This window comes from Ascidiella aspersa, chromosome 1 (genome assembly GCF_963924565.1).
Source record: "Ascidiella aspersa chromosome 1, kaAscAspe10.2, whole genome shotgun sequence".
Classification (NCBI taxonomy): domain Eukaryota; kingdom Metazoa; phylum Chordata; class Ascidiacea; order Phlebobranchia; family Ascidiidae; genus Ascidiella; species Ascidiella aspersa.
Window position 1 is genome coordinate 34745750 of NC_139447.1, and position 13409 is coordinate 34759158.

Sequence of the window (13409 nt, forward strand, 5' to 3'; positions counted from 1 at the left end):
TTAAGTTGAATTCAAAACCCAACTAGCGCGTAACAAATTTAAATTTATCAATATCTCACATATTATCAATATCTAACATATTATGTATGAAAATGCAAAATACGAGCTGGCCAACCTAAGGTTGCAACTCCATCCTTCAAAGTATATCCCGAAATTGTACGCATCCCAGATTTATCGGGCAATATTACAGCTGTTTATTTCCAATTCTCCATCGTGTTGCCAAACAGGGCTACTACGTTTTCGTGGACGTCGACTACAGCAACGTTAACGACAGTAACAACGACCCTGGTCACATTGTCAGTCCCTTGGTGACTTCAACCAACCAACAGGGGATGTGCCTGAGCTTCTGGTACCACATGTACGGAGACCACGTGAACACCCTTAAGTTATGGGTGAACCAGAGGGACCTGCAAACACCCCCGTTATGGACCCGAACCGGGAGCCAGGGACCGTACTGGAAACACGGCCAGGTGGGTGTATTTTTAGATACCTTCTATATCTCAATGTGAAGTTGCTTGAACTAACGGAATGTAGCAAGCATTGCCATGTGGTTGTTTATCAACTCGCTCCTCTCTTAGCCTGTGTAGCTCAGTTGGTAGAGCGACGGTCCCGGTATGACCGAGGTCGTAAGTTCGAACCTCACTGCAGGCTAGTTGTTTTCAAGCCTGTCTTGCTTGCATTATTGATCGCTAAATTCGGTGATTTCAAATATTTTTAACATATGGTAGTTGCTATCTTTCAAGATGAATTTTCAGTTTTTCACAATGCGTGATTTTGTTATTTATCGTACGGCAAATTTTCAGTTTATTCTGCGATGTTTTTGTTTCACAAAAGCTTTACCTAGTCATGTTATACGCAAATGTTATTTCACAACATTTTTATTTTACAACATTTAACATATTACGCATATTATTCTAGAATCGGTCGATTTTCAACCAACTTTCAAAATGTAATCTCGCAATTCCTTAGCAGTTATTTAAACATTAAAATGAGTTAAACAAAGATAATCAAATTTGGCTACATTCACATTAAGAGGCCTCTAAGGGACCAACCAAAATGTGTCATTTAAACCAGGATGTTTGTGCAAGCAAGACTAAGCTATACAAATATAGCTTACGATTAGCTTCGAATTATTGTTTTTCTCGACTTTCTGCCGTCTAAGCATCGACTAATTTCGGTTGAACCATTTTAAAGGCTCCTCATATAGTATGATATATGTAGCTTTATTGATGGTGTTCAAAGGGCTTTGTACGATGTACGACTACGTGTATAAATACGACCGTCACACCTTTATCTCATTTTTGTCGTATTTGTGCACTCAGGTTCACATCTCTCGTCTGGGCGACTGGACAGTTACCTTCGAGGCTTTGCGAGGCGTCGGTTACAAGGGCGACATCGCGCTCGACGACATCCGCTTCTTGGCAGGCAACTGTCCCACCACTGCTGTGTGCGACTTTGAGGAAAGCAACATTTGTGGCTTCCAGCACGATCCAACTGCAGACTTCAACTGGAGGCGACACCAGGGCAACACTTCGACTGCAAGCTCAGGTTGGTAAAACCACCAGCTCAGGTTGGTACCCTTTTGCGAGACAGAGAAACTAAAAATTGAAGATCGACAACCGAAATATTTGAAGAGTTTTAAGAACATTGAGATGTTTTAATTGAAAACTACCGGGATTTACGACCGGGCGTAACTGTTACACAGCTACGACGGGTATATCTAGATTTATAAGGTTTGCCGGTCTTTGATTTGTTAACTGTCTTTGAGATGTTTAAGTGTCTTAAATAAGATAGTGTAACTAAAATCAACTAGAACTGTGTTTCTGCTAACGAAATATTTTATGACTTAAACGTGCTATCAATAATAAAAAAAATATTCCAAAGATATAAACCTACAAAACATTTAATTGTTCAAGTTCGTTTTACAAGATGGACGACTTATAAATTGTCCGAAGTCAATTTTTGCATCCTTATCCCACCAAGATATATAATTAAAGCAATTATATACCGCAAATTAAAGCATGAAAATTTTTTAAAGAGAAAATCCATGTAGTAATTCAACTAACATTTATGGGCTTTCAAAATAATTAAACAAATATTTGTTCAGTTGGTATTTGTTCAGTTAAATTAATAATACTAAATCTCCGGTTCAAATTACATTCAGCTTACGTGTTTTTAAAGTTGGCTTTATGTTTGCCATTACTCTGCAAAAACAGCATCAACTTTAATTTTATTACTTTATCCAAATTTACTAAAACTAATCACGCGAAGAAAAAAGAAAATGGACTAGGGAAAAAACATAGCCCCAGACCAGAATTTATTTTAAACAAAAAATTTAATATGTAAAAACTTAAAATTGAAACTGTTACTTACCAATATAATCCACATAGTCTTACCTTATACATGACCTTTATGTTTCAGGGCCTGACTTTGACCACACCACCCAGACCAGCAACGGCTATTACATGTACACCGAAATGAGCTCCAGTGGTTTGGTTGAAGGTTCCGAAGCAAGACTTATCAGTGTTCAACATCCGGCAACCCTCGGGAAATGTGTCGTCTTTTGGTTAGTTGAAATCTATTAAGTGTCAGTTTTATGGCAATGGGTCACATCGTAAATTACATTGAATTAAAAACTTTAGTGGGTCTATTAACCTTAAAAAATGTAGGCCATTTAGGTTGGTGGTTTAGATTAAAGTGTCACTACATTTATATATTTAGTTTAATCCTTCTATGTCAAAAAAATGTTAACTCTTCTTTTTTGAATATCCTAAAGGATATTCTGCTGCATTTCTAGTCATTTCTAGTTGTTGCAGTGACTGAAGTGCACATAAGTCACTGTTCATAAGTGATGACATTGTTTCTTTGGCTAGACTTGTAATACTTGTTGTTAGTTAAAAACATAGTGTACTGAAATAAGGTAAGGGTGGGAATGTAAACAAGATGCAGAACGCATAATGACAATTACGGAGAAAACAATGAAAGGAGAAATGCACTAATAAAATACCATAGAAATGAGAGTTAAAGATAGAAACATAAATCATTCCACCTAACCATTGCGTTCCATTCCAGGTTCCACATGTACGGGAAGGCGATCGGCACACTCAACGTGTGGTCGACACGAGAGGGCGTAGTGAGCAGCGAGCCTCATTGGTCGTTGAGCGGGAACTTGGGCGACATCTGGCGGAGGGCGTCCTTCCAATATGAATCGTTTGTTCCCTATCAGGTAAACAATTACAGTTGTTTATTACTGAAGATTGAAATGTACACAAGTAGACTAAGAACAAAAACGAATATCGAAGCCTAAACAGTAAAATTTTGTGAACGTTCCTAATAATTATTTTAATGAAGAGCGTCCGTCCAATATGAATCGTTTGTTCCTTATCAGGTAACAAAAATGAATATCGAGGCCTAAACAAAAGTATAGGTAACATTTTGTGAACGTTTATAATAAATATTTTAACCAATATTTGATGTTAAAAACATCAATAAAGAATTTTAATTGAAACATTCACAGAATGTCACCTACTTCTGTTTAGGCGTCGATATTAATTTCACGTCTAAATACTACATCCAGCAGTTATTCTCGGAAAACTTAAATGGTATGATTATTGGATTTTACTTTAAAAATACACATGTATAAATATGCACTACGGGGGGAAACAGGAACAGAATGATTTTAAACTTGCTCTCAGGTTGCCACTATAATAATCAATCCCGTGAAAACAAATCATTTATTTAATTATCAGTGTATTCCACCCATCTTTAAAATTCTTTTATGTAATAATCCAATTATTTTTTCGTTCAGTTAATCTTCGAAGGAGTTCGAGGTCCAAACGTGGCCGGAGACATTTCAATAGACGACATTGAACAAAGAGATCAACCCTGTCCACTACCAGGTAAACTGTTCAACTTTTATTTTAACTAATGCAGTTTTAACTTATAAACTCGTGGTTTACATAATTGTGCATTATCAATTTCTGGCAAAATTTATTAATTTTTTATAATAAATTGCAAAGCCAAAAAGGTCGAGTAGATCGACAGCATCTTGATTAAGACGTTTCGATACGAGCGAGCTTGTATCATCTTTAGTTAATGTGTATCATCTTCGGTTAATCAAGATGATGTCGATCTACTCGACCTTTTTGGCTTTGCTATTTATTATCAAGCTGCATTATTGATTTTTGTTATTGGAATTCGTTTTATTATATTTTGGTTCATTCATTTACTTTGCTTTCAGGATATTTTGCGAGTCCTTGAACTTAAAAACTATATTACAATGAGACAAATGTTCTCTTTATAAGTTCACATAGATGTGATACATTGATATAGTTATGAAAATTTTTATCGTGGTACAGTTTTAATTTTGTCAATATTTTTTCTCTCAATGTTAAAAATATAATCATTTTGATTAAGGCAATTTTAGCAATTTAAAACCAAGTGAATATACCTTTGGTTAAACTTTTTCATACTCTTTCTCATAAATTTATATGCGAACTTATTTCTACCTCCAAACAAATCACAAAGTATTTTAGTACAGTTCCTTTAATCACAAGTATTTTAGTAGTAATTATTTTCCGATTTTAAAGTCTACCTAAGCGCAGGTTAATGAAGTATGTGTTTTAACAAACTCGATGTTTGAATAATATTGTGAAACAACATTGGTCTACCAGCCTGATAAGAACAGAAAGCCAAACTCTTTTACATTAAATTCGATTTAGGAACGTGCGACTTTAATTTCGACCTCTGCGGTTGGGTGAATTCGAACGACGACGATTTTGATTGGTTGTTGTTGAGCGGGAATACATCGACTGGCAACACTGGCCCCGACTCCGACAAATCAGGAAAAGGTTTGGCCGCTTTTTCGTTGGACTTAAAGTCACGAAATCGTGTAGAAATGTTAACCGATATACTAAGAAAAAAATACTTATATATTAGTATTTATATTTTTTTTGGTTGCATATATTTTAGAAAGCTGTAAAAATTATCTTGAAAGTTGACAAACGCCTACATATTAATCATAAAATTTCTGCTTTGACCTTTTCATCGTCTAAGAATGAGTCCTTCATCAGTCTTACATACATTTTTTGAATGTCCCAATCGCACCCAATGGTCGTTGAAAACAATAAAAAACTAACTAAGAAAACATTAGAAAAACATTTAAAAATAGCACAATAACTTCACAAAATGCTGATTAAAAAGTTAATGTATTTTTTAAAAACTGCAACTTGTTTTCCTGACTTCCAGGACAGTACATATACACCGAGACATCAGGCCCACGAGTGCAAGGAGAAAAAGCTCGAATCGTGTCTGAGATATTCGTGAAACATCCAGCAGTCAGCGACAACAACCACTGCTTCAACTTCTGGTAAGCGTTATCAAAAAATTTCGATTCTAATTGTACTGTCAGTCTGCAGCGCCAATGCGCATGACCATTTTTGGCGCTGGTCTAGAATACCATTTTGCTGGAAGATTAACGAAACTATTCGCCAAAATTGAAAATTGTAAACTGTGCGAATAATTTGAAAAGCACTTAGGGAACAATAATTTTTTTAGTAATTATAATTTCATAGAATTAATAGCCTAATGCGCATGTTCAAATCTTTCACCAAACCATTTTTTGGCGCTGGTCTACAATCCTGTCACTTTTTTAGGTTCATTACCGAAATGCTGTTATCTTCAATAAGATTACTTTACAAAGATTTTTTTAATTTGGAAATAATTACCAGTTGGTATAGTTAAATTCTATCGAAATGTCATATTAACCTTTTGTTCGATTCAGCAAACACCGCCAAGTGTTACATTGACATTGAAAGTGCAGTGTGCTTAAAATAATTCCCTCGATCGTGTCTTATCTCAGTCTGCTAACTTCACCAACCTTAACATCGAATCGTATAGAATTAAAGTCATCTGCCTTAGTTCTGCATTCGTTCAACTGACATAGCAATGCTGTACATCGAAATAAAAATACAAGTGTACGATCGAAATATGTCTCTCCAACGCGTATCCATATCTTCATCTCACTCTCACATCTGACATCCAGGTACCACATGAAGGGAAGCAGCATGGGTTCCATGGAAGTGTTTATGGTGTACGGGGATTACCCGGGTACTTACCAGAGCATTTGGAGAAAGGATGGAGCGCAGGGAGATGACTGGATTTCCGAACAGGTATTTAATAAAGTCGACAATAAAAGTATAGAAGCGGTGTCTGAAATATGTAAAATTTAGGGTTCATACAAGTTTTATCCAAAGGTATCTTGGCATTCTTTCGCTTTTCATGCCTATTATTCTGCACACTCTAAACCAGGGTTTCTTAACCAGGGGTACGTGTACCACTTGGTGGTACAAAGCACCAAAGCAGGGGGTACGACATGCAGTGTGAAATTATGCGCTATTTAGGCATGTTTGTGGAGAATGCGTAATTTACGAAAAGCAACCACAAAAAGCCACTAGTAAAATGACTGATTGTTTATGTTTTGTAAATATTTTTGAAAAGTGTGTATTTAACGCATGCATTCAACACATAAAAGTTGTAAATACATTGATTGTAATTTGTATTCCTTTTATTACAATTTTTATTTTCGTCGGCTATTGTAGGCAGGGGTACGCGAAAATTTCATGAAAACTCAAAGGGTACGAGCGCTAAAAAGGTTAAGAAACACTGCTCTAAACTATGTGTGGTATTTATTTAAATCAACCAAATTGATAGCCTTACCTCGTATCTTTAATAATTTTACTTAACGATTAATTGTTTAAAATTTTACCTAAAGCTTGTGGCAGTGTTGCAAACAAGTCATTTTGAAAAGACCTAAATCCTTTTCAAGTGTTTTGTGAAACAAGTTAAATCCGAGTCTAGTATTCTCGAAAAATAACAAGTCAAGCTCCATTCCAAGTAATCAGTTAACCAAGTCAAGTCCCTCATTTATAAACCTTTTTGCTTCACGTATCGCAGTATTTTAACCCACCCGAATTTCCTAGGCAAAGGCTAATGAAGGACATTTCTTGTTTTTAGATCGACATTGTAACATCGACAGAGTTCTATCTGGTCGTAGAAGGAACTGTTGGACCTAACGTTGGTGGTGATATGGCGGTAGATGACATTACAGTCTGGCCGGGTAAAAAAGTTAACTGTTTATAGGAATTCTCAAGGACTATACCAAAATTTTCGAGCATATTAAAAATTAAACGTTCGAGTACTACTGTTGTTTCCAATTATTCGTCCAATTATAGACAATAACTCAACTAAAATATAACAAAAACGCAAAATATAGTAAGCTAATATTTTTTCACGTTAAAAAATGCCTCATGATGACCTTTTCTTTCAACCCAAGTAATTTATCGAAAGAACTTAAGTCAAGTCAAGTCATTTGTCCAAAAGACTTAAGTCAAGTTGAGTCATTACAACACCGAGTCTACTGACATTACTATTCTACTCAAAAAATATCAACAAAAACACACTTCATAATCTTTACAGGAGCGTGCGTAAGCCTTCCACCCCCATCCCCAGTGTTATGTGGAACTTCGAGCGACACAATCAGCAGCACTCAGGTGTGCGACTTCGCCAGAGGTAAGAAGTTTCTATAACACTTTAGGTTTGTGGCCCCACTTGGGCTCCATGTTGAAATCTGAAGGTTCAGAAACATATGACGTTACTTTTTGTTGACTTAAACATACTCAATGTTCAAGTCCAAATTGCAATTAAAAAACTGTATGTTCAAAACGACCGGTGAAGATTGAATGGCTGTAAGATTTTGGCCTAAACAAAATAACAATACCTTCTGTATTAGATGCAACTCATTTTGGCATATTAATTATCCGTAATCAACTGTAACTGTTTTCCAAAGAGCTGACCAAATATCTTTAAATGTTAACTCACAAAAAGGACGTTTTAGATGGTAAGGATTTTCAATTTTAGATTGCAAGGATTCATTTCCGATAATAATTTAAAAAAAAAATCCCAAACATTTTTGACGAAATTGTGCGTTTTTAACATAAAATTCAACTAGTATATTCAGTATTAAATGTGCTGCGATGGTTTGTTGATACAGCTCAATATGATTGTTGTGACTTAGCACTCTAACCCTGAGTTTAGGTCGTGAGTTCAAACCTCACTGTAGACTAGCTGTTTTTCTTACGTCATTGATCGTCTGACTTGGTTATCCTATTAACTCAATTGGTAGAGCGAAGGTCCCGGCATTACAAAGGTCGTGAGTTCGAACCTCACCACAGGCTAGTTGTTTTTCTTTCCTGTCTTGCTTGCATCATTGATAGACAGATTCAGTTAGTCTGCGAAAGCTTTCGTTGAACTATGATACGGCAGCCGTAATCGTTGACCAAAATGAACACAGTTGTTAAACACATATGTATGTGTGTATCTTTCATCCAACCCAGATTGTCCGAACTTGTGGGACGAGCTGACCTGTGGCGAGTGCACCTTCGAGTCGGGCGACTGCGGTTGGTTCGACGCCTCCCCCGGATCGTACAAGTGGGCCAGGGACAGGGACGGAACATCGGGAATCGCCACCGGGCCTGCCTTCGACCATACGCTCGGCACTTCACTGGGTAATATAAAGTGGTTGGCAACATATTGCTGACTGGTATAACCCCGAGAGTGTATGCCTATAGGATTATTTTTTGAAATCATTGTATTAGGCAGGAATAAATATAAATTGTATTTATGCTTTTTTACGGATATTATGTTGTTAAATAAATTGGCCTTGCCGTAGCGAGTAGAAATATATTTCGTAAGGCTAACCTTTAACGGAAATCGATCGGATGTACTTCATATAACCTAATCTAAAAATAAAATGTACATTTTATCTATAAAAACTTTGTTTTTACGTAATTTGTAAGTCTGGTTTGTATTAGAAAAAAAAACAGTAAAATCGAAATCAACAACTGAAGTAATTCTGTAGTATTTTGTTTTGTAAATCCAGTTTAATCATAAATAAACAGAGGTCATTATCTGTCATAAATTTATACGACAGTAACATGTGTAACTTATTAAAATAGAATATCAAAACGACAATGTTATACAAAAAAGTGAATTATAATAAACATATTAGAATAAAGAAGCAACTGAGATGAAATACTAACAATCTATAGCAAAAAGGCTAGAGCTCTTTACTGCTTGAAGCACAAACACAAAGTGAAGGACAATCCAAGATCGAAATCACATGAGCCCAACACATGAATTCAACAACATGAGCGCTAGGAAAACATAGAGCATTAAACAATTTAGACCAATTTACCTTCTGAAATGTAGCTTGCACTGTACATTAAAATGCAGGTTACTACATGGCGGTAGAGGCACAGGATAGCGACCGACAGAGCGAAGCAATCATGATCACACCGATGTTGCAACAGTCAGCTGCTGATTGCCAGGTTACCTTGCAACGTGTTGCTTTTAACTTTTGCTTTACGCCTGATTACATGAAGAGAATACCAGTATTACTAATATGATCCCAAATTAAACGAAATGGTTTCATTATTAACTTAATTAAGTCTGCATTAACTTAAGTTATACATATTTCGCAATCCATTCCCGTTTGCATTAAGGATTGACAAACTGATGAACGACATTCTACTATTTTAAATCTGTAGACAACTATTGTCAATCATTTTATTTATTTTAAAGATAGTTAATTAGATTGTTTGGGCGTTTTATACGATATGTATAATGGGGCATCTTTATGCGTATATTTTTCGGACGTTTTACTTGGTCTTCACAGTTTTAATGTTTATGTTTTTTGAACGTCACCTTTAAAATTTTCTGCTGGAATACGGGCGACACTATTCGTTTATTTCAAATAAAGTATATCAATATTGTGCAGTATTTTAGTGACTTAAGTGCCTTTTTTCAAATGACTTGACTTAAGACTTTTGGACAAATAGCTTGACTTGACTTATGTCTTTGGGCTTTTGGTTCAACTGAAGTGTTTTCTTTAAGCAATTTCTTTATAATATTGGGTTATTGCACATAAAACAGTTTACTTGCTATGTGATGCCTTGATGTTATTTTTTACTTGAGTATTGCTCTGCGACTTACTTGTTATTTGTCCGAAAGACTTGACTAGGACCTAAGTTATTTTACAAATGACTTCACTGGAATTTAAGTCATTTCAAAATGACTTGTTTACAACACTTATATTGTGCATACACACATTTTCAATCTGCGCCTGTTACACTTGCACAGATGGTGTTCTACTACCACATGTACGGACGGGGATTCACCGAGTCTCTGCTGAACCCCAACCCCGGCCAACTCCGCCTACTTGTAAGGTTGCCGACCAGAAGCTTTACAATCTGGCAACGCAGCTTCGACGAAGGAGACCAGTGGAAACAAGCAAACGTCTACATAGGTGCGTTTGTTTTCTCATTGAAAATGCACAAACCAAAGGGCTGCTATATTTTTAGCGGGACGCATACTATCTTTGATATAATCATTGCAACGTTGATACAAAGTTATACAGCAGTGTTGTAATGACTTAGTAAATCAATGACTTGATTTTGCTGAATTCTTTTGGATAAACGACTTGCCTTGACTTCAGTCATTTTTATCAGTTTTGGACTGCGTTGCGTTTAATTTTGTTTTTTAGCGGCTTGTTAAGTTCATTGTTTTGCGAACCGAGGAGAAAACTAAGTTTTTTAACTAAAGAAACTTAATCGCCCATTAACGGAATTGAAAATTTCGCAACATAGACCTTATTCATACAAGCACTTTAACACAAATATCACAGAATCACCGCCCAGACCAATTTCATTAAAACACTTCAAAGAGAGAAAATTTAACAACGAATATAACTTCGCGAAAATATAAATGTTTCTCTTTTATTGTTTACAGAATCTGCAGAAAAATCTATTTTAAAAACGTTGGTTTTAAGTTACACTAAAATTACTTTTTCTATCTCTACTCACTTGAGACAAACCCACTGTCTCCTCATCATTATAGAAAATTCATTTTTTAATTTTTTTATGTTGATCAACTACTGAATGGTTGTGTTATCACACACTTATCAAACCAAGATTTTAAAGCAAATGTAGCAGATAAAGTAAGAATATATTTTGTGTCTACCTACCCTATATAAATCAGTTTATCTTTACTGTCCGTAGGTAGAATCTCCCAGCCGTTCACCTTGTCCTTCCAAGCCACCAGAAGCTTCAACGGGGTCGGTGACCTCGCTGTTGATGACGTCATCTACGTGCAATGCGCCCTCCCCAACACGACCGTGACCTGCAACGGCGATCAGTTTGTGTAAGTTGAGTTGAGAAATTTTCGCGTCGAGGCTTTAGTTTGTCTTGTGATTATTTTAAACATCTGACAATTTTATCCATGCCACATTGAGTTTCAGAAGGTTTTGAAATTTCTTTGAATAGACTATTATTCTTCTATCAATTTTTTTGCAGATAACAATTTAATTCTGAGCTGTTTATAAAATACTTTTGTTAGTTATTTAACGAAGCTTTCTGGTTTGTCTTTTGTATATTAACAAGGTTGAGATATTTTGCCTTTTTCAAGGTTTGGGATTTTAGCGTTTTTTGCCTATTTTTTTTTAATTACTATTTCGTTGTAAAGTGTGAATATTAATCGGGAAAATGGCATTTTAAACGTTTCGAATATATCTTTTGATGTTAAGAGTAAGTAAAGAGATATATAAAACGTTCAAAATGCTACTAACGTCTTCTATATAATTCTATATGGGTTTCAATATTCTTACTATACATATTTTTACTCTAGTTGTGCGAGAGGGTCGTGCGTTGGCAAGAACACTCTGTGCGACTTGACTGACGATTGTGGAGATGCTACGGATGAAGCTTCATGTGCTGGTTACACACAATGCGACTTTGAAGGAGGCTTGTGCTCAGGTGGGATGAACTTGTTATTATCTTCAAGTAGGGTCATTTCCGAAATCACACGGGACCTGCAATTATAGGTGGTATTATGTCAGGTAACAAAGTATTTTTGTGCAAATGACTCACCATTTCTTCTTGTAGCTAACTTTCGGTTAATTTTATTTAGCCTAACATTTTACCCTATATTAAAGCTAAATTTCACATTTTGAGCATATTTATATTATTCTTTAAACTAACTTCGTTTAAAAACATATCTAAGGTAGTCTTCTTATAGTTTGTACGTAATATCTATATATACATTCTTTAAAAAAATATAGGGCCTAACTATTGAAGTCCAAATTGTTACACTATACTAATTCGATTGTGGTACAAATTGCCACCATGAAGAGTGAACTGATCGCATTTCGCGGTTCAAATAACTCATTTTAATGAACGATTTCCCAACGTTTTCTTTCAAATATAAATCCATTTAGCAATAAATAGTAAATTTAACCCGCATTGCCATAATAACCTAATAAGATTACGAAACAAAAACAAAACAAAAACGCTTGTGTTCAGGTGGGGTGAACTTGTATAACTCATTTTAATGAAGCATTTTTCAACGACTTTCCTTCAGGTGTGAATCACTTTAACATCAAATAGAAAGTTTAAACCTGATTGCCACAATAACCCGATAAATTTGCGTTTGTTTGCTGGAAACAAAACGCTTTGGAAGATGTTTAAAGTGAAATTCCTTTAATAATTTTAGGAACGCAATTGCATCTTCTGCAATACGTACGGGCCTGTTCGACCGACATGTCGTGAATCACAAACGGAGTACCTTGTGGGAGTGTAAAGCCCTGGTTCTTCAGTTTACGTTTTGCACCTGTTTAAATAGCTACTAATTAATATTTAATTAGTTAATTTTTTTTTTAGTTTGTGTTTTTTTTACAAAGGCGACTGGGCGATTAGAAACACCTTTTGTTGGCCACCAAGTTGTTTCACCGAAATTTCGTCTGTTATTTTTTTCGAAGCCATAAACAAACTAAACAACAATGTTTGGGATTACATTCTTGTTCCAGGTTACAACACCGGTCTTGGTAACATCGACTGGGAGTGGCGATCGGCTGACACCCCCCATACGGTTGGCACAGGGCCAAGCAGAGATCACACAACCAACACTGATGCCGGGTAAGTGTATATGTGGAACAGTACCTGTGGTAAATGAAAGACACACACAAACATATGTGTTTAATAGCATCTGTGATCTAGCCCCTCGGAAGTTGCTTTATGACCAACGATTACGGCTTCCGTATCAATAGTACACCGAAAAGCCTGATACGGACTGATGATCCCCCAGTGTGAAGTTGCTTGTACTAACAAAAATGTGCAAGTATTGGCGCATGGTTGTTTCTCGACTCGCTCCTCTCTGAGCCTGCATAGCTCAGTTGGTAGAGCGACGGTCCCGGCTTGACCGGAGGTCGTGAGTTCGAACCTCACTGCAGCCAGTTGTTTTTCTGGCTTGCTCTGCTTGCATCATAGATCGACAGATTCGGCGAGTCTGCGATGGCTTTT

The 13409-nt window shown here is 36.1% G+C and overlaps 1 protein-coding gene across 1 annotated transcript in view; it reads left to right on the forward strand.

Annotated features, from left to right (window-relative positions):
* Positions 1 to 13409, forward strand: part of LOC146170233 (MAM and LDL-receptor class A domain-containing protein 1-like) — a 32769-nt gene that overhangs the window by 15399 nt on the left and 3961 nt on the right. Inside the window, exons 20-35 of the mRNA XM_083387958.1 lie at positions 228 to 470; positions 1323 to 1548; positions 2422 to 2566; positions 3073 to 3226; positions 3809 to 3899; positions 4722 to 4850; positions 5248 to 5368; positions 6044 to 6170; positions 7015 to 7117; positions 7477 to 7569; positions 8394 to 8564; positions 9292 to 9386; positions 10198 to 10363; positions 11115 to 11256; positions 11740 to 11867; positions 12917 to 13025. Coding sequence (XP_083244084.1) covers positions 228 to 470; positions 1323 to 1548; positions 2422 to 2566; positions 3073 to 3226; positions 3809 to 3899; positions 4722 to 4850; positions 5248 to 5368; positions 6044 to 6170; positions 7015 to 7117; positions 7477 to 7569; positions 8394 to 8564; positions 9292 to 9386; positions 10198 to 10363; positions 11115 to 11256; positions 11740 to 11867; positions 12917 to 13025 — 2243 coding nt within the window. The remainder of the gene's footprint in view (positions 1 to 227; positions 471 to 1322; positions 1549 to 2421; positions 2567 to 3072; positions 3227 to 3808; positions 3900 to 4721; positions 4851 to 5247; positions 5369 to 6043; positions 6171 to 7014; positions 7118 to 7476; positions 7570 to 8393; positions 8565 to 9291; positions 9387 to 10197; positions 10364 to 11114; positions 11257 to 11739; positions 11868 to 12916; positions 13026 to 13409) is intronic.